Source organism: Apis cerana, linkage group LG1 (assembly GCF_029169275.1).
Source record: "Apis cerana isolate GH-2021 linkage group LG1, AcerK_1.0, whole genome shotgun sequence".
NCBI lineage: Eukaryota > Metazoa > Arthropoda > Insecta > Hymenoptera > Apidae > Apis > Apis cerana.
Genome location: NC_083852.1, coordinates 3368429 through 3389653, shown reverse-complemented (window position 1 = coordinate 3389653; position 21225 = coordinate 3368429). Strand labels below are relative to the sequence as shown.

At 40.5% G+C, this 21225-nt stretch overlaps 1 protein-coding gene and 1 long non-coding RNA gene across 28 annotated transcripts in view; one reads left to right on the top strand and one right to left on the bottom strand.

Moving 5' to 3' along the window:
• Positions 1-21225, top strand: part of LOC107994778 (CUGBP Elav-like family member 2) — a 383891-nt gene that overhangs the window by 27259 nt on the left and 335407 nt on the right. For 24 of the 27 annotated variants that reach the window (XM_062085647.1, XM_062085636.1, XM_062085629.1 and 21 more), the window contains exon 1: positions 6401-7020. The exons of 1 other annotated variant lie outside the window; for it this stretch is intronic. In XM_062085647.1, coding sequence (XP_061941631.1) covers positions 7010-7020 — 11 coding nt within the window. In that variant the 5' untranslated portion in view covers positions 6401-7009. Of the gene's footprint in view, positions 1-4085; positions 4346-6400; positions 7025-21225 lie in introns of those variants that run through there. 2 more of the 27 variants (XM_062085686.1, XM_062085665.1) reach the window with 2 other exon arrangements.
• The window catches only part of LOC133667393 (uncharacterized), a 70192-nt gene that overhangs the window by 11118 nt on the left and 37849 nt on the right, over positions 1-21225 (bottom strand). The window lies entirely within an intron of this gene.

Genomic DNA, 21225 nt, shown 5'->3' with positions numbered 1-21225 from the left:
TTTCCTACTCCTCTCCCATCTCTCTATCGATTGATTTTGATTTGAATTTTTTTTTTTCGTACATTTTAGATTTCTCCCAGACTGAAATTTTTTGGACAGATTTTGGAAATTGTGAATTTTTCTGCTATCGTCGATGACGAACAGGTATTGTTGTGGTATTATACTTAATTGGATAAGTAAGATAAAAAGGTGTATAGAGAAGAGAGATTGGAAAAGTGGACGATTCCTATTTTTTCCTACTCCTCTCCCATCTCTCTATCGATTGATCTTGATTTGAATTTTTTTTTTTTTTTTTCGTACATTTTAGATTTCTCCCAGACTGAAATTTTTTGGACAGATTTTGGAAATTGTGAATTTTTCTGCTATCGTCGATGACGAACAGGTATTGTTGTGGTATTATACTTAATTGGATAAGTAAGATAAAAAGGTGTATAGAGAAGAGAGATTGGAAAAGTGGACGGTTCCTATTTTTTCCTACTCCTCTCCCATCTCTCTATCGATTGATCTTGATTTGAATTTTTTTTTTTTTTTTCGTACATTTTAGATTTCTCCCAGACTGAAATTTTTTGGACAGATTTTGGAAATTGTGAATTTTTCTGCTATCGTCGATGACGAACAGGTATTGTTGTGGTATTATACTTAATTGGATAAGTAAGATAAAAAGGTGTATAGAGAAGAGAGATTGGAAAAGTGGTTCCTATTTTTTCCCTGGAACTATATGAAACTGAAATAAAAAAGGGGGAAAAATATATATATATATATAAAATACGGTTCGAATTCTTGTTGTTGGAAAAAATATTCCATGTGAAACACGGTATGATTTTTATAATATCGCGTTATATTTCGTTCTGTTATTTTTTATTTTTTTATTTTTTCTCTCTCTACAGATGACGCACCAATCATTTTGAAAACCTATCCCTTACAATATTAATCTAGAAATACTCGTAGAAAAAATAAAAACAGTATATTTTTCGGGGGAAATCTGCTGAATTGAATTCTGGTCACGCGCGAGCCCGTATCAAGCCAATAGAAACTCTGCAAAACAAAATTTTCGCTCGCGTGCCTTCGATTTAACGTTGGATGAAAAATCAATCCCACTCTGAAAAATTATAACGTAACCAAATTTTATTCGCCTGTACGGATTAGAGGGCAACAACGAAAATTGATGATAAAATTATTATTTAAATTGCTCGATATAATCTTTCCGCCGAATTTTTATTATACTCGAGAAGTACATCTTTTTCCAATTCTGAAAAAATTCCCCCATGAAAACGATGTTTGAAGAAAAACTTGAAAATAGTTTCTACTTCACACATTTTTATCAGTTTGGAAAAACTTTCATCCAAATTCCGAGCCAATTAGAAAATAGAAGCGGAAATGGTCGAGGCGACTTTGTTCCGCGAGAATCTGTCGAACGATTTTTCAAAGAAAACGTGCCCGATTTACACCCAGATCGGGACGATTCACTTTGCTAATCATTTTGGCACTGTTTAACAATTTCGCCGAAAGAACCGACGACATGGACGAGATAATTTCGAGGCCTTTCTTCTCACGCATTTCCTTTCTACTTGGAGATCCATCAACTCGTGTACAAGGAAAATTTGCACGATGCGTTTCGAGCAATTGGTATTGGAGTGCAAATGGGTGAAATGGAATGTTTAATCGCTCTTTTATTTCCTGTAAGAATATTTAAGAGATGGAACAAGGAGGAAAAAGTGGTAGAAAGTATTTTCATGCTTTGAACTGATCAATTATAGTGCAAAGTAGAGAATTTGGAAGGTCTCTATTTCTTTTATTTTTTATAAGAATATTTAATAAAAGGTGAAACGAGGGGATGGAAGGAAAAAGACAAAGTATTTTTAATCAGTTATAGTGCAAATGGATAAAATGGTTTCTGGAATGCTTGATCCGGGGGGAGATCGTTCTTTTATTTTCTGTAAGAATGTTTAAGAGACGAAGCAAGAAGGGAAAAGTGGTAGAAAGTATTTTCATGCTCTGAACTAATCAATTATAGTGCAAAGTAGAGAACGGTCAATTTGAAAGATCTCTGTTTCTTTGTCGTGGTAGAAAGTATTTTTAATCATCTATAGTGCCGAAATATAAAATAATTTCTGGAATACTTTTTTTCTCGCCTTTCCTTGCCTTTTCCCTATAAATCAAATATACAATAAGTATCTAAAAACAGAATTGTGCTTCGATTAATATATAAAAAAAGTTACATAATTTAATTTAAAACTAAAGTTTCGAATTTAATATCGTTCCGAATAATAAAAATTTTTCTCAATTCTGAATAACTACGATTAACCCATTTTTATAAACCGCTCCGATAATATCGTTTGTGCTTGTATTTGCCGATTGGCAATCGTGGTAGTTGCAACTCGCGGATGAATTGGCAGCGTTTCGATAATTAAAACGTAATTTAACGTTGGACGAGTGAATATTTCGATATTCGTTTCGATACGAATAGACGCATCTCTATTTTATTTTATTCCGTTCAATTCTCAACAGACCTCGCGGGAGACCTTCTCCTTTGCGTTTTCGAGGGGACAATTTTTCGATTTTCGAAAAAAGTAATTGGAACGAAACGAACACGCGCTCGAAATTCGGGATGCTCGATCGATCGTTCCAGACGGAATCCCGCGCATGCAAGTTCCTTTGTACTGGCGGATCCTCTGATATGTAGCGAGCAATCAATGCAATTACAGTTATTAGCGGCCAATTATACCCGCGATCTTATCTATTACGAGCGAAAAATAATTCATAATTCTCGGTTGAAACTGTTACTTCGGTTTGAATTGTCCTCGCTTTTGAACGGCTCGTGATTTTTGAAAAGAAATTAGGAATGCATGCATCAAATCGAGAATGTTTCGAGAAATCGCGTTTAAAAAGTGATTCTTCGAGAAAAACTGTAAAGGAATCTCTTCGTCGTTTAAATTTTCCAGATTGTATTAGAAAAGTCGATCAATTGATTCTCAGAGAACTAATCGGCTTCTGACTGAACTCTTCAGATATAACGTTATTGGTATTTGGAAATCATCAGTGCTTGTAAGAAACTCTTTGAGCAATTCTTCCCGGGATCAGTGAATGAACACCGATTTCATTCTGTTTACAAATTGCTTATCTCGTGCCCCCGAACCTTGCTTATCGAAATAGATATAGATATACGTTCATATTCGAGGAAAACCAAAACTTTTCTTCCTCCCCGTCCTCTATCGTTGGAGGAATGTTATCTAGATTTCGCGGAAGTACTATTATCCAATAACGAGTTCTACTCGCGATCGTTAGAAATCGTTAGAGCTTGCATAATGTCGCCTCTCACGATATTAAAAATATCGCTTAAACGTTACACCATTTTATATTCGAAATATCAAATCTTTACATACGAGACAAAATTCTCGGTATTACACAGACTCGAATATAAAATCGAAATGCAAATGGATGCGAACCCATTGTTCCATCGCGACTATTTTCTCATAAGAGAAGAAGAAAAATCGGAAAAAAGTCGCGTTACATTGACCGAACGTAGCGATATTTAGTATCGGTCCGACAAAGAGATATTTCACACTCGTCCAAACTCGTGTCTCGTGTCTTATCGAACAATATGGCTTAGCCCGGGGAACACGTCTCGGCCGCGCGATACGTGTGTAAACCCATTTTGTCCGACAGGGGACACCGGCTGGTGGCGGGCGCATTGTCATTCGAAAATTGCACCAAAGGCGATGCCAGCGGTGGTACTAGGAACCAACCGTCGTGGAGCACGGATACATTAAACCCCGGGTGGAACTTGGGACAGTCGTGACAAATGGCTCTCGGGGCCATCCGCGCGAGTGTACTAACGTCATAATGAAACGTCGCCCGAAACGCCAAAAACGCCTCGTAATTAGAGTTTCTTCGGATCGAGCGTAAAGCCTGCTCTCAACTCGGGCAAATTACTCGATTCGCGATCGACGGAGTCGTAAACGGCGGGGGGATATGGAAAGGGAAAGGACTCGAGGAGAAAGTGGTGGGGGAAGTAAAGGAGTGAAGCGAGACTTTATAAGTTAGCTGGCGGAGGGAGACACTGTTTCGAGAGATGCGATGTAGATGGCGCTTAAGGTCGTTCGCGAGAGTGCTAACGGTTGGCGAAACGAAACTCGCGCCTCGATGAAGAAACGTGTAATCGTAATTCTCGGACCACGTGTTAATTATTCTTGAATCGTGGCAGAGATTGTGGTCGAAATCGTGAGAAGTTATCGGATTCGAGGAAGGAAAGAGCAGCGGGTGAAAAGGGAGTTTAGGATTAATAATGACTCGATGGTGAGAAGGATATTGTTCGGCAAACGGACGTATCGTAGATGGCGTTCGAGTAAGTATTAACGTAATGAAATTTGTCTCGCGTAAAAACATTGATGGCGCGTGATTGAAGTTCTTCGTGGATCGTAGTTCGACGTGTAGTTATTCTTAAACCGCGGGAGAAATTATTTCGATCGAAATCGTGAAAAGTTAAATTACCGAGCCGAGGAATTTGGGGGAAAAGAGGGTAGTGGAAGAAAAGGATATCGATTAATAATGACTTATGATATAAGGATAATGCAGATGGCATGTCAGTAGTCTGATGAGTTGAAAAATTAATTATTTCGAATAATGTTATTTTTAAAAAATGCTCGAATAACACTTATAAATAATTAATTCTCTCTAATGAATGTTACTAGTGTTAATTGATTATTTCTTAACTTGAATCGTTAAAATTTGAAGTCGTCGAAGGATTTCTTTTGATAATCCTGGCCGTGAACGATGAATTATTACCGCGTGCAAGTATATTCGAAGTAATTTACAATTGGGCCGAACCCGTAATCAGGTCACACGTGGCTAATAATGTCAACAGCGCGAAGCTTATTTACATTGCCACAGATGGTTGTAGAAACATTAACTTGCGAATGGAATATGGCCGATTAATTCGTTATGTAAATTGTTTGCGGATGTTCGAAGAATGGGAGTACGAGTATTTTTTTCCATTGTTTGATGCCTCGCTTTATTTCTCAAGCGATGGAGAATAGTCTTTGACGAATCGTATTTGTAATGATTAATTATTAATTATTTGTCGCTCACGAAATTGCCGATATTTGTAAACGTGATAAAATAAAATTGATAAATAAATGACTATAGTTGCGACTCGAAATTCGAAAGCAGATGAATACAATTTGAATATTAATTTATCAATTCTCTTATCGCAGAGAAGCGAATTGTGTATTGTAACGAAGTATAACTTCGAATAGGATCGCTATAAAAAAAAATTACGATCGATATATGACCAGAAATCAAAAAAAAAAAAAATCTTAAATTAATCTATTATCATTCATTTTAACCTTGCTCCTCGATGGATTCAAATTATTTTCGACGAAACTTGTTTCGCCGTTTCGCACCTTAAAATCAAGAATTCGTTTCGTTTCCGCAATAATCTAATTTAACATGGAGAATTAGAGAAGAATAATATCAAATATCGATGACCGTGGTGCAACAGCTTTGGCGATTATTGCGATTTTCAGGGGCGTTAATGCCACTCGACTCGATCATAAAACCATTAATCTCTGTTTCCAACCACTTTTTCACTCTCTCACGCAATCGTGCAACGTATCGTGCAACGTTGCTCCTCAACGCGTTACATTAACGCGTCATCGCGGAAGGAGGGGGGCACAATCGATCCGTGGAATCAAATCGCTTAGCAAATGCGTGCAACTACTATCGACACGTGAGACAAATGGCCATCCGCCTCTTAAAAATTGCATGACACGCCACGATTAGCATTTCCGGCTGGGTTGGCAATCGTCATTGGTATCAGATGACGCGTTCTCACACGAGGGCCGACCCTCGTGTCACTTCACGATATCCGGCCAGCGGAAGGGGAACGAAGCCGTGGAGTTAAGAAAGTTTTCTTCGAATCGAAACAATTTTTGTCCCGTAATTTAAATAAAAGAAAAAAAAAAGAAAAATTCCTTTATCGATCCGATGTAACGTAACCCCTTTTTATTTTCTATTTCGAAGAAAAATTATTATTATCGTTATTATTAAACTTGAGAATCGAAAAATTCAAGAATCAAACTCTCCACCGCTCGTCTCTGCCGCCAGCTTCCTTCCTTTCCACGCGCGGAAAGGGAGAAGAAGGAAATTCATCAACCCTGGTCCCGATACCGAGCTTCACTCGATACACGCGTATACACGAGCGGAAAGCGAAGGAGACGCGGTCGGGACGACGCAGCAGCAGCAGCAGCAAGGCAGAGAACAGACATAGGAAATGGAACGAGCGAGGGAAGAGCCAGAGGGGGTTGGAAGAGCGTCGGTGGCGCCTCCAAGCGTGGCCGAGTGGGGGCTGAGCAGGGGCGTACGGACGCGACGCGGCGCGGATCCGTCGTCTCCTCAGTCGACGTCAAGCCGTCGCGACGCGTGCGTCTTCTCTTTTGCCGGTTTCACGAATCTCACGAGACTCGCGTGTCCCCCCCCTCCCTCCCCCTGTACACAGCGTGGCCACCAGCTCTCCGTGATATCCCACCGTGTTTCGCCCACCTGTTCGCTCCAGCGAGTGTGTGCCGCGGCCCTGTTTTCTCTCTCTCTTTCTTTCTTTCTTTCCCCCTCGAAACGAGATCACGTAGTGCACGTGCGTTCCGTATGTATAACAACAACGAAGCAAAAAGATCGGTCGGAGAAATAGTGTGCTTGTCCACAGGGATAACCTGCCTCAAGTTCCAAGTTTTCGAAGCTTCTCGCGAGTGATAAATATCGCCTTTTTTCCAACCTCCAACCTCCCCTGGTGCACAACCGTGGTGAGAAAACGATCGATCGATCATCGTCCCCCTTCGGTTGCCCCCCTCTCCCCCCCGGTGTTCGATAGCCGGTTAAACTGGGCCAGTGTTGGGATCGTGTCGGTTGGAGAACGTGGAGAAGGAGGAGGAGGAGGAGGAGGAGTGCCTTTCCGGGTCCTGTGGAGGCCGGTGTCTCTGGGTATATATAATCGTTGTCGGGCAACCGTTGGATTATGACTGTCGGGTAGGTACGAATGATTTTTTGATCTGAAATTTGGTGGTGATGGTGGAGGTTCCGTTTCGCCGGGACGATGCGAAATTATCACCGATTGGTGCCGGCTCGAAAGGAACGAGTGATCGAGGTGATTGCAACGCGCGTGTTCTTTTTCCTCTCTTTCTCTGCCCGCATCCAATGGACGTGGAGCGTTTTGTGGAGCGTTTTCGAGCGAGGCAGGGTGAAATCGGCTCTGTCAACCGATTAACATTTTCGCTTTGGTATTCGGCGGGATCTCGTTAATGTTTCAACGCCGGCCTCGTTTATCTTTGGACAAGTGTCAAGTGCTGCTTTCGCCCGGGGCAAATTTACAATGGGCGCGGGAGGCGGGTGTTGCGTTCGGCTCGAAAGTCACCTCGATCATCTCGTTGAAATTTAAATAGACGCGTCGCGTCGCTTTTCTCCGCGTTACTTCTCGTCACTTCTTTATTTCGTTTTATCGATCGGGACGGAAGTTTCGTTTCGGGAGGAGCGTCGCTTGTGTCTCGCCGGACGGGTCGTTTGTTCACCTGTTTCTCGAGTTAACGGTTCGATCGAATTAACCGCTTGCTCCTTGAATAACGTGTGCAATTTATTTCTAACTCGCGCGCGCGCGCGTGTGTGTATGTGTGTGTGGAATACGCGTTCGTCGTTGTAATTGAAACTGTGCTCGGCCGTGGATAATAGAGCGAAACTGTCAAGCGAGACCTTTTTGAAAGGCTTGTGAAATAATTTTTTTCCTTCGTTCCGTTTTTTCCCCTCCCTTCTTTTTCTTCTCACGAGTTTCGCGCTCGTTTACGAACTCGGGTTTTGAAAACATTTCCACGTTTCGAATCACATTCCTCTCATTCATTTTTTTTTTTTTTCTTTGTTAATCTCTCGTAAGGAGGGATTAATATTTCTCGTATTTCTTGTATACTTCGTGACTGGTTATATTCTATTTATGTTTTCAAAACATGACTCTTGAGGTTAGTAGATAAGAACGATTACATATGCAATAATATTCCACAGTTCGCATGCTCTTACGTGTATACGAGTATACTTCTTCCATATTAAACTCGTCTCGCGCGATAATAATAGCATCGAATGATTTTGGTGATGTTAATAATCGTATCGTATCGATGCATTCTTCTTTTCGAAGCAATTATTCCGTACTTTTGACTAATCGAATCCTAAACTTCTGTATCTTATTTCTAGATATTTTCAAGAAAAAGAGATTCTTTAATTTCTTTCTCGAAATTACTTCGTACTTTCTTGAATCGTAGAAAAACGCTACGTGTATATATATATTTCGTTTGTATAAAAAGAAATATTAATTTCGCTGATAAATACACGGGTTTTTAATAATTGTACAAAAGAGACCGACTCGATCGATTTATCGATCAAAAATCCCGCGATTGAATTCGAAACAAACGTTTGCATTAAGATGCAAAGAGAGGTGATATATTAATCCCTGAAAATTGCGCATAAAGCGTAAACGATATTCGAGTTCAAACTGTGTCATTTGCATCGACGACTATATAATATCTTCCAGTCACCTTGACTGGTTGTATTGCACAGTGTTGCAATTTAAGTCAGTCAATGTGTCGCACATCGCGTGTCACACATTCCCCCCTCTCCCTCCTCCTCCTCCTCCTCCTTTTTTTTATCGTTCTTCCAACCTTCCTACGATATCGATCCGCGAGAAAATAGTCGATTATCGACCGTTGGCTACGAGGGCAATGGAAAGATTATACGCTTTGCACAAAGCGCAAAGAATTACAAACTTTTAAACAATGCTTGTCAAATATTCATAATTACCATTCGTTCAATTTTTATTTAGATGGTGGAATCGAAAAGGGAAAAAACAAAATTTCCTTTCGCAAAGTTCGATCGAGCGATCGAAATTTTCGTCTCCCCTTTCTCCTATTTTCTGTTTCGTCCAAGAAGCAAATATCGAACGACCAACCTTCTTTTTTCTCCAACTCGAGTTATTCTTTTTTTTTTTTTTTTTCGTCGAAAGTTTTCGCATAATTTAGCATAATTTAGCATAAGTAATCGAGCTTAATGACAATTACTCGATAATAAATAGATAAAAAGTTCGTTTCTTGTACGTTTTCAAGCTGATATCGCGAAAGTTTTTACAATTTTCGCAGTTTTTATAGAGGAAAAAAAATCCTCTTCTTTCTATATTTCGCGTTTTCCCTCGACTTTCCATCCGCCAACTCTCACCTACCAAGACTCGCCTCGTTCGTCTCAGCTACAACGGCTGCACGAATTATCGAATCTTCGTTACACCGTGCGTTACCCGCGTGTAACTGGTTCGAGAGCCAGAACCTCGTGTTATATTTTCTGCTCGCGATTTCAACGGCCTTGAAGCTCCAATCGCGCTATACGGCGCGATACGACGGCTCGAAACGGTATCGATATTATTAGATCGTCTCGGTTGACACAACAACAATTTCGTTTCGAACAATTTCGATTCGTCGTTACGAAAATTTGTCAATGGTTTGCATCATCGCCGCCGCACACTTTTATATACTTTTCCTTCGCTCGTCTCTTCGTTTGGCATCGATCGTAAATATTATTTCCCCCACCCTTCCGTTTCCTTCAAGGTTGCGCAACTGTGGCGAGCGTGAATTATCGCCTCCCGACACCAGAGGCAGCCCAGCCACAAAGAGCCGATTGTTCCACCTATGTTTTCGTGCATAGGTGAAAGAAAGAAGGAAGGAAGGAAGGAAGGAAGGAAGAAAGAAAGGAAGGAAGCCCTCGTCTCGAGAAATTTTTCCATTCGAAAAACGACCTAAATAATAACGCGTTCTTTATTAATTAATTGAAACGACGCGCTCGTTCAAATAAAATATTAATTTGGAAAGATGTCGTTTGGAAATATTCACCATCGGTCGATTATTATTCGATCGTGTTAGATATATGAATATTATTGACGTACACGGGAGGGAAATAAAAGTTGGTAAAAATTCACAAATTCGTCTATTCAATAATTTTTCGGAGAGGATTCGATAATGGTTAAATTATTAATTATTAATTCCCCCCCCCCACGTTCGTTATATAGGCGTCTGGATTTTTTTTACGTAACGCGGAGAATAATATTTCCTCGAGTTTGAAATTGTTATTACATTCGTTGTTAACCGTAGATACGAGTTTTCCAACTCGATAAACGGGGAGAGCGCGGACTCGTTCGAATAATAATTATCCACTGCCGCTGCATGTGTGCAGGGCATTCATAAGCCCGGGGTCACGCATCAATTGATCACTTCTAACTGAACTTATCGTAAGAAAATAAATTCTCTCTGTCAATATATAGTAGCGTAGATGCGGCCTAATAATTATTTCTCATCTGCTTCGATGAGACTATCGTCCGCGAAATTCGTGGAAATTTGCGACGGACGCGACTACTCGCTTGGCTCTCTAATTTACTTTTCCGTTTCGCGAAATCATTTTTTTTCGAAAGAGGGAATTTTTAATTTGTCGAGTGTTTTTTTTTTCAAATTTGACTAGAAATGAAGTAAATTCGAATTCGGATGTGTAATTCAGCAATATTAGAGGCAATAATCGATCGTCTACTTAATTATTTCGATATTTTTGTGATCCGATATTCGTTTTTATCAATTCTTTTTTTTTAGCAAGCTCGTATCAATTACGTCGTATTAAAACCTTACTATAAATTTCCAATTTAAACGGTATTTAATGTAACTGTGTTTTTTTTTATTCGCAATATACAAAGCTCAAATTACTCGAATAACTTTTCCAATATTCGAGAATTAGCATTGCTATTTCACTTCAACAACATTTCGATTAAAAATCGATGACAAGTTTGCTTTTTCGTTCGGCCAAATATTTCAAACTTCGTTTGGAAACCTTCGTTTTTCCACGCGTCACGTCCATCCACGTTCATTATCAACCCGTATTTTCATCCGGTCGCAATTTATCAAAGGGGGGGGGGGGGAGAAAAAAAATCATCCTTACTTTCCAAAGAGACTCGTCGAACTCGTCAAATTCCAATTAAAACACCCTCCCCTTTCCCCTCGACGTATACAAAATCTCAGAAGCCTCGCCGTCGTTTCGAAGGGTCCCTCGTTTCGAAGGAACGGCGCGAAAGAGAAAATGGCGAGACAAAGGTAAAAGAATTTGGCGGGGAGTGGGGAGAGGAAGAGGAACGACGTTGTTTCGAACGTGCGGTGGATGCCACGCTTGGAAACCGGGTCCCCGCCGTCTTTGTCCCGATCGTCACGTCTCCCCATCGCTGCACGTGAGCCTCGTGCCAAAATCATAGAAGGCAGGATCGTCTGAGGACGACGACAATCTCTCCACGACAAATCGGTGTCGCGGATCCATCCTCGGCGAACCGCGGCGAGAAACGATAGGGCAAAGTGGAGGCGAATTGTCTTCGCCGATAGACAGAGAGAGAGAGAGTCTTCCACTCGCAGAGAAAACGGTCTACGTGCTTTCGACTGGTGGTTCGTTCGTTCGTAGTTGCCACGTCTCTCTCCTCCTTTTCTTTCGCGTGGAGGGGGTTTCCTTTCGAGCTCGTTATCTCGAAGCGTGTACGCTCGACGCGGTCAAATGGCTCTCGGTGGTAAGTTGGGATAGGTAAGAGGAGGGCAATGTTATTTTCTTTTCTCTTTCTTTTCGTTCGAGTAAATAAATAACTCTAAGGTTATTCGTACGTAATAAAATTTTACTTATCGAGGAATAGGAAAGTCGAGGAAAAATTTTTCCAATGAAAAGTATTTATTTTATGCGATTCGCGATAATTCGGTCGAAAAAATTTTTTCGACCGCCTCGAGAAAATGAAGAATCAAAGGAACAACGAACAAGACGAAACTTTCTTAACACCAGTTTCTATATTTATATTTCACTGCTTGGAGATAGATACTTATGGGTTGTTATCGGAGTTAAAATTATTGCACGAGCGTATCTGTTTCTTTCGTAAGTGTTTATTATCGAGATTCATTCGCCATTCGCGTGTCGTTACGGAAATCGTTAAAAATCTCGGATGAGAACTGGGGAAATTTCGAAACGAGAAGGAGAATTATTCTAATTAATCGATACCATTGGATCCAATCTATAGATTATTCGATATTAATATCTATTGAAGTGTGCAACAGGTTAAACTCCATAATTTAATTTTAAAAAAAAGGAAGAGAAAGAGAGAGAGAGAGAGAGAAGGTAATGGGGACGAATTCGTGAACTGAATATTAAAACGATTTCGAAAAAAGGAAAAAAAGATAACTTGGATTTACAACATATATTCACAGTATATATTAACCACACTCTTATTATCGATTTCTCTTCGTTATCCCGATTTTCTAAAAAATTTCGAATCGTACGAAACGATAGTAAAAAAAAAAAAAAATAAAGAAAAACTTATCCAGGACAAGATTTCACACGTTTAAAATTCATATCGTTCCACGCGAAGGAAAATTAAATCGTACATTGGTTTCGATCTTTGCAACGCTCTCGTTTCTCGATTAGCATATCCATTCTTAATGCTTGTATTTATTATCGAGATAAAATTAGAAAGTAATTCACGCATAAATATATATACAATATGTGGTAATATATATATATGCGTGTGTCCATTATGAGCTGGCTTTTTCCGTTGCTTGTCCTCTCTCTCTCCCCCTCTCTCTCTCTCTCTCCAGAGCAGAACGATTCGATACGAAAGAAGACAAGGCTCGTATAATGCGAGAAAGGTTTGCTCGCGTTACGGTATCACGGAGAATTTTCCGTCGTCGACAATTACGCCGCGCAATTATACGACACGGAATGAAATTATACGCTAATGACGTTGCAACGTGCTCGTCGCGATAACGGATAGAAAACTTGTTTCTTTTCCCCGCGTTTTATATCCAACGTTTCCATTGGTACGCGTGTAATTTTCGTTCAATCTCTCTCGATTCCGCCGCCCTTCTTTCGAGTAATTGTAACGAAGCTTCGTTCCCTTTCTTCCCCCCCTTTTTTTTTTTTTTCTTAGTTAACTTCGTTACGATTATGCATACGTACTCGATAAGGAGGAATGTTTTCCAATTCGGCCATTACTCGTTTCGAACGAAGGTGTTAATTTTTTTTTTCAAATAAGTATTCAGAAATTTTGTCTCGATAATAAAAATTGGTCGGAAAAGGAGACGGAAGAGTAATTGTATCCGTCGAAAGATGAAAATTTAAATAAGAATCTTCGTTACGGGAATAGTGTGATATGATTCCTCGTCAACTTTCGACAGTTGAGAAGGGAATGGTAGTAATAAGAAAAGGGAAAATGAAAAGATCTGCGTGTATTCTTGGAGGAGGGAAATTCTTGGAACGAAGCGATGAAAATAAGAACAAAATTCGCGTTTCAGGAATTCGTGTCACGCGCGTACGTGTGTGTGTACGTATACGTTAAAAGCTTTTTGCAAACCGATACCGAAGTTGCACGTGAAGCGCGATGCAAAGGGGAGGAGCGTGGTGGGGAGTAGATTTTCGACTTGGTGACCTACATGGTGCAAGAATCTCTGATTACATGTCTCGGATAATCGAGAGGCAATGCCCGTATAATTGGGAGTCCAGATAATCGATGTTCGAATAGTCGGTGTCCGGATAATTGACGTTTTACATTAACAAAGTAACATCGGTTAATGATCCAGATTATTATTGGAGGAATTTTGCCGGGATAGTTCGACCGATCCGGCAACCTTTTCCAAGGGAGAAATTCAAATTTTAATCTCTCGACCGCGTTTCTCCGAATATTTTTGCTTTCGCTCGAAGAAATTTTGATTTCGAGGTAACCATTCGAAATTCGTTCAAATTTTAATCTCACGAGATTCGGCAAAATTTTTTCTCCATTCTTTCGGAGACGCAAGAAATTTTGAATTTCAAAGTTGGTTAATTTTGATCGTTTTTCACATCGAATATTTCTTCGTACTCCTGTTTAAAGATGCGTTGTTTAATTTCCACCGCGAAATATCAATTTACATTTCTCCGAGTAGCGTGGCTCTGGCGTGCATTTTCAACGTGTTGATTTATCAGAAAGGATTGTATCGGGAAAAATATATATTTCACTGATAAGGGGGTAAGAAAATACGGCGTTGGAACGATGACCCGTTACGACTGGCTATCGGCGCAAAAAGGAAGGGAAGGAATTCCCTCGTCGAGGGTGGAAAATTGTCAGGAGGTTACAAGGTAAAAAGAGATTGAAAGGTGACTGATCAAAGACACGAAACTCGCTTAAAAAGGTGAATTTTACAAAGGTTCAAGATGTGCTACGAGGTATTCAAAGCCTTCTTGCTGACTTGATGAAAACTTGCAAACTGAAAATCCCCCTTTTCGAAATCTATTATAACAGAGGGGATGTAATCGAGCTCTTTGATACTTTATTATTGTTTTAACGCGTTTTCACATTGTTTGAGATACTCGACAGATCCGAATTTCAAAGTATCTTCTTAAATTTTTGCTTTACCTCTCGAATGATATTTCGTTTCTCTCTCGATTCTTGTGAAAAAAGGGGACGATATCGAAAAGTAGGGAGGGGGGGAATTTTTCTCGACTGCCTGGTTGCGAAAGATATTCATAATTTCGAGCAAACGTACGCGCATACGTATGCAAATGACGGTTCGACGCGTGTCGAACGGATGGAAGGCACGTGCGCGAGGAAAAGCGTTTTCACGTGTTTGCGTGCCACGTTCGTGAAAGAAAGTCGCAGTTGCGATGGCCGACGAGGAGGCCGGGAGAGAGGAAGAGAGAGAGAGAGACTTCAAAAGTTTTCGAATCGGAGAAGGAAAGCAAGAGAGATAAAGTTGGAAAAGTGTCGTGGCGCGTTACGAATCGATGAGAGAACAAAATTGGCGATTATTTTACGAACACCTCGTGCTTTCAAAATTCTTTCAAATAATTATTTTCAACTATTTTCTTTTAACTTTTAAATTTTAACGCATGATTCATTATTTCTACAAAATTTGCAACGATTGATTCGAATGGAAGATTGAAACTTCGATACTTAATTTCTCTACGGATTACCGTGAGAATTAAAATAAAACTGGATAAACAAATTGTAGAATAATTAATCAAAGACCCCGCGTGTATTGTTATCCGCGCCTACTCGACTCTTTGATCGCGATTTATCGATCGGTTTGCGCAAGATGTGACAAACTTTCGAGTGCGCGGAGCCCAGTGATTCATAAGATGATGAAAGAGCGGCGTGTAAAGTACGATAACGCTTGTATCCTGGCCCGAGTCCAATTCCAAGGGGGAGGGATGAACAGCAGCGATCGAGTCGAGGCACGTTTAGCGAAGTTAAACGAGGAGAGAGCCTCCCTGTTCCATATGATCAAAAATGGATCGAAAAGGGGAAGATAAAAAAGAAAGGACGGGCAAATAAGTCGGTTAAGGCGGTGCATTTTCTGTTACGTAAACGCTTACATGTGCATCAACAGCGTGTCTCTCTTTCTATCTATCTGTCTCTCTGTTTAGATGGTGGAGGCGCACTTGAAAAAAACAATAGCGCTATTTAAAAGCAAACGGCGAACGCGAGCCAATAATGCGTTCCGAGGCGCGTGTACACGGAATTGTATCGATTGGTGAAACTCGGATATCCAAGCCCCCGAGGAAACTCTTTTGTGGCCCGGCGATCGAAAAATTCGCTCTTCCTCTGCCTCTTGTTTTCGAAAAGATGTGACGAAGTCAGAGGCTCCGTCCAATCATTCGTCGATTTAACGGTATAATACAATAATTATGGATGGACGTGAAGTGAAATTTGAATAAAATAAAATTCGTGGGAGAAGCGCGAATAATCGTTTTTCCAACGTTGCTGTTACCAGCTAGCTCCATTTCACGATTATTTTTTAAAGTCGTAATGTCGGTTTTATCGAAAAATTCAATAAAATTTGAGCAATGATAAAAAATGGAGGAACCATTATTCCCTCACTTCTTCAGGATTATTTCTACTATAGTCATCGATACAGTAATATTTATTAATCGATTTTATCATTTGAAGAATTGAAAAAAATAGTGGAATTCTTTCACTTCTCCAGGATTATTTCTACTATAGTCATCGATACAGTAACATTTTTGGTCACGTTTAATATTTATTAATCGATTTTATCATAGAATTGAAAAAAATAGTGGAATTCCTTCACTTCTCCAGGATTATTTCTACTATAGTCATTGATACAAGAACTCCAACAGGTTCATAATTATTTTGTAAAGTCTTTGGTGCAATATTTAATCGATTTTATTTAAATATCAGAATAGCAAAATAAATGGAGGAACCATATATATTAGCTTCGTCTAACAATTTCATAATTATTTTGTAACATTTTTGGCCACGTGCAATATTTATTAATCGATTTTATCATAGAATTGAAAAAAATAGTGGAATTCTTTCACTTCTCCAGGATTATTTCTGTTACAATCGTCGGATACAGGAACTCCATCTAACAAGTTCATAATTATTTTGTAAACTTCGGTCATGTACAATATTTAATCGATTTTATTTAAATATCAGAATAGCAAAAAAAAATGGAAGAACGATTTCTTCACTCTTCCAGGGTTATTTCTGCTATCGTCGGATTTTAATCGATTTTATTTAAATATCAGAATACCAAAAAAAAAAAATGGAGGAACCATATATATTAGCTTCGTCTAACAATTTCATAATTATTTTGTAACATTTTTGGCCACGTGCAATATTTATTAATCGATTTTATCATAGAATTGAAAAAAATAGTGGAATTCTTTCACTTCTCCAGGATTATTTCTACTACAATCATTAATATAAGAGTTCCATCTATTTCATAATTATTTTGTAACATTTTTGGCCACGTGCAATATATCATAGAATTGAAAAAATAGTGGAATTCTTCCACTTCTCCAGGATTATTTCTGCTATAATCGTTGGATGCAGTAGCTCCGTCTAACATTATTTTGTTAATTTCATAATTATTTTGTAAAGTCTTTGGCCACGTGCAATATTTAATCAATTTTATTTGAATATCAAATCAGAATACCAAAAGAAATGGAGAAACCATTCCCATCTCTTCCAGGATCACAATCATCGGATACTCTAACAATTTCACAATTATTTCGTAACATTTTTGGTCACGTGCGATATTATCTTAGAATTGAAAAAATAGAAGAGCCTTCTATTTCTTCACTCTTCCAGGATTATTTCTGTTACAATCGTCGGATACAGGAACTCCATCTAACAAGTTCATAATTATTTTGTAAAGTCTTTGGCCACGTGCAATATTTAATCAATTTTATTTGAATATCAAATCAGAATACCAAAAGAAATGGAGAAACCATTCCCATCTCTTCCAGGATCACAATCATCGGATACTCTAACAATTACTTTTGCTCACGTGCGATATTTGTCAGTCGATTTTATCACAGAATCGAATGAAATCGGAGAAAAAAATGGAGGAGGCCTGATTCCCTGACTCGGCCAGAATTATTTCTGCTACGGTCGTCGGCCGGGCCGATAAATCCAAGTCGTGGAGGGCTGCGCGCACGACTCTTGGGCGTAAAGTTTAATGGCACCTTCCGTTCCGAATAGAGGCGAACTTCTGGCGTCGTTGGTTATCGTTAACCTCGCAAAAAGCTCGCCTCGAACCTTGTTTAGAGGAACGGCGGAAAATGGAACAACGCTCGGCGGGCTCGTGGCATTTGGGGGGCGGGGGGGGGCGTGAGACGAGGATAGGGAGAGAGAGAGAAGACTGCAGAAAATTAGTTAATTAGTTTTCCTGGCTCGATGGATGGGCGGTCGTGTTGCGGCATGGATTTTAATGTGGTCATTTCCATACGAGGGAGGGCTGGTTGCGCTCGGCGGTGTCGGGTTGGTGGATGTAAACCCAAAGTAATAGAAGAACTCGCAATTTAGTCGAAATGTAATCACCATTTCGATGCAAAATAATACCCCGATGCCTCCATTTCTATGGCTTCGACAGGTTTTCGATTCACCTTCCCTGATAATTTAATGGAAAAGTATCGCGCTTCCATTTTCGCGCCCCTTCTTCCAACCGATCTAACGTTCACCATGGACCTCGAAGGTCCTATTCTTCCCGATTACGAGGAATAATTTTTTACGAATGACTCGCGCTCGAAAGAATTGAAAGATTTCTGAAAAAATTGCATTAATATTTATATCGCACGCAACTTTTTTTAATCGTCGAAAAATACCTCTTTGTTATAATTTAGGGTGTAATTTCCCGTCGAATAACTGCGTTCAGACGCGCATTCGACCACGATCATTCCTCGCTCCCGTTCAAAATTCACGCGTGCCGACCCGATTTATCGATCAACAGAGGGGGAGGGGGCCGGCCCTTTGAACCGACGTTCGACTAACACGGTTATTTTCACAGCCGGCTTTTCTATTCGGCCGCGCGAATAGATTGCGAATTACAAATCGGCATTGAAATTTATTAATTAAACCGGAAACAAAGATTTCGTTTAATATTCGAACGGGTGGAGGATACACCGTGCGTGTTGCAAATGCTTGCTCGACTGGCGTTACGAATTCCGAATGCTATGCTCGCGTGTCGTTAACTTTTTACAATATATTTCCCGAAATTCGCCTGGCTTCGTTTCTTGCGTTTAAATTAATCGCCGATAAAAATCTCCCTGTAAAAATTCGTAATAAAAATATTATACATAAATTTTACAAAACTCTCTCTTCCCTTATTTCGATATCCCCTCTCGCGAAAATTTTTCGAAACCGATCAAATCCCCGATGAAATCTCTCATCTCCGAACACTTGCCCTCCTCTCGAAAACGAGAGAAGGAGTAAGAAAAAAAAAGAAGGGAAAAATCTCGGGGAAAGGGAATGATTCAGCGAAAGGGGGTGCGAAAGAGAAAAGGGAGAGGAGGAGGGAGGAGGGGGAGGTATGCAGATAACGGAAAACGGCGAACGCTCGATTCGCTGAAGGTGGTGAAAAATGCAAGTGTTGCCTTCTCTATCGCAGCGCGACAAGCGGAGCGCGGGCTGCGGTTTCTAGCGGGCCAATTCTACTGCCGATGTCTGACTACAAACGCGGCCGAACCACTTGCTCTCCAACCGACCGAAAGCGCTTACGTTAGCTCGAAACCTTGGCGCGTGATGGGACGTGCGAGTGGGTGGGGGACGGAGCGAGGAGCGGAGGAGGGAACGTTCGATCGCAGTTTCGAGTCTTTCCCCCTCCCTCCTTTCTTTTCGACTCCTCTTCCAGCGATCTTTCTCTCCTCCGTCTCTTTATGGTTTTGACTCTCTCTCTCTATGGTTTGGATATGCGCGCGCCTATGTATTTCCCCCTCTTTTTTTCCTTCTTCGAACGAGATCGAAGGTTCCTCCTTTGTTTCCACACGTGAAAGCGCTTCGTATATACCGAGGGTAACGCGCCGCGGGCTAACGTTATTGTTGCTAATTTCGTCTCGCCTCTTTCGAGCTCGAGCTCTTCCAGCCTACGAGTAATTACGGAACGGGATCGTGGCCGGGCGAATATTCTCGAATATTCCTTCGCAAGTGTCTGGTCTCGACTTTTCTTTGAATTTCGAATCGGTTCTTTCGAGAATTTTCGATTCCTCTAGATAGACGAGGCCGTACGTTAGATTCTTAACAACTTACGTTGTTGATTAATGAACGATCGGAGGATTTATGGATGGATAAGAATTGTAAAGAATCGCATCGCTGCTATATACGTCGTGTAATGAGAGTTAATTCGTTTTCTCTTCTTTTAAATATTACGATATTAAACATAGCGTTCCGAGTTCAAAGTTTATCGATCGTTGCGTAATTTACGTAACCTTTTCTCTTTCTTACTTTTTATTTACACGCTTACTCTCTGCACGCGCGACAAATCAAAAGGAAGAAACGAGGAAGAAAAAGAAGAACTCCTCCTTCTCCGTTTTATGCTTCCCTCCCCACTCCTCTCCGTCTCGAGGCGTCGCGTTGCCGATCGTAAACGTAATATTATCGCAGGAATTTCCGAATGATACCTCGAAACGTATCGCGCGACCGATGATATTCACGTTACACAAGCCGGAGCGCGGCCGGTTTCCCACGGAGAGGAGAAGCGCTTAGCAAGCGAGAGCGACACGCGAAACAACGCCGTTCTTGCAAATTCTATTCCACGCTTCCTGCCTCGTTCTCGAATATTATACGAGTATGTATAACCTCCGTAACAGGAGGAGAGGGGGGAGAGGAATGAAGAGGCGAGGGGTAATGTTGACGGTTATCGATTAGATATCGGTGATACGAGCTGCGAATTCGTGGCAGCCGTCGCCGGGGATTTTGGCTTCGATGAAATATTTATGATTTCGCGGGATTAGGCGGAAATATTTATCAGATTTTATGGCGCGACGTTGATGCGCCGATAGAAATTTTTATTTTTATATATATAAAATTTAAAAATATATATATATATATATATAGAGAACAGGATTCAAGCAGATTTTCCACCATGTTAATTTCGAAATTTTGATTTTTTTTTTTTTTTTCCATTTCAAATATCACGTACGTAATAGGTTAAGTGGGTTGGAAGGGAAATTCTTGAGAAATGATCGGCTTAGGATGGTTAAATGTATACGACTGGACGAATTCGAACTGGTTTTCGCGTAGAACGGCGGCGGGAGAATCTAAAAATATCATTGTTACAATATGCAACGGATGTGGATTATAAACGAGCGGGATCTTACGAGGGGATAAATCGTGGAACTTTATGTTACCCGTACCGAACCGAACAATGTCTCCGTGCTCGAATTTAATTCTCTTCTCCACTCCCCCTCCCTCCCCCCAAATTTCACGATCGCGGCCGAGAAACGAGCTTACGATCCAATTAGAGGCAAATGGGATTATATCGTCAGCTGATTGACGATACAGCGAGTTGGTTTATTCCTTCCTTTTGCCTTTTGTCGCGAGGGAAATAAAATAAACGAGAGGAGATGGATCTCTTTTTTCTTTTTTTTTTAGAAATCGGCCCAACGCAGAGTAATTGGCCCCTCGTTTCTCCCCGTTGTTTCTCGAGTTTCGACAAACTGAAACTGGCCTGTTTTTTTTAATCGGCACTCGTACTAATGAGACGTCGCCTCTATTCAATGATTCTCTCTAATTATTTCGCTGCGTCCCTCGAATACCGCGTTTCGTTCGACGTTGGCGGCGCCACTGTCCACTGTTCCCCCTGCGCGCCATCTTGTTCCGATTCTCCTTCTCCCTCCCTCTCTCTCTCTCCCTCGAGTTTCCCGCGTTTT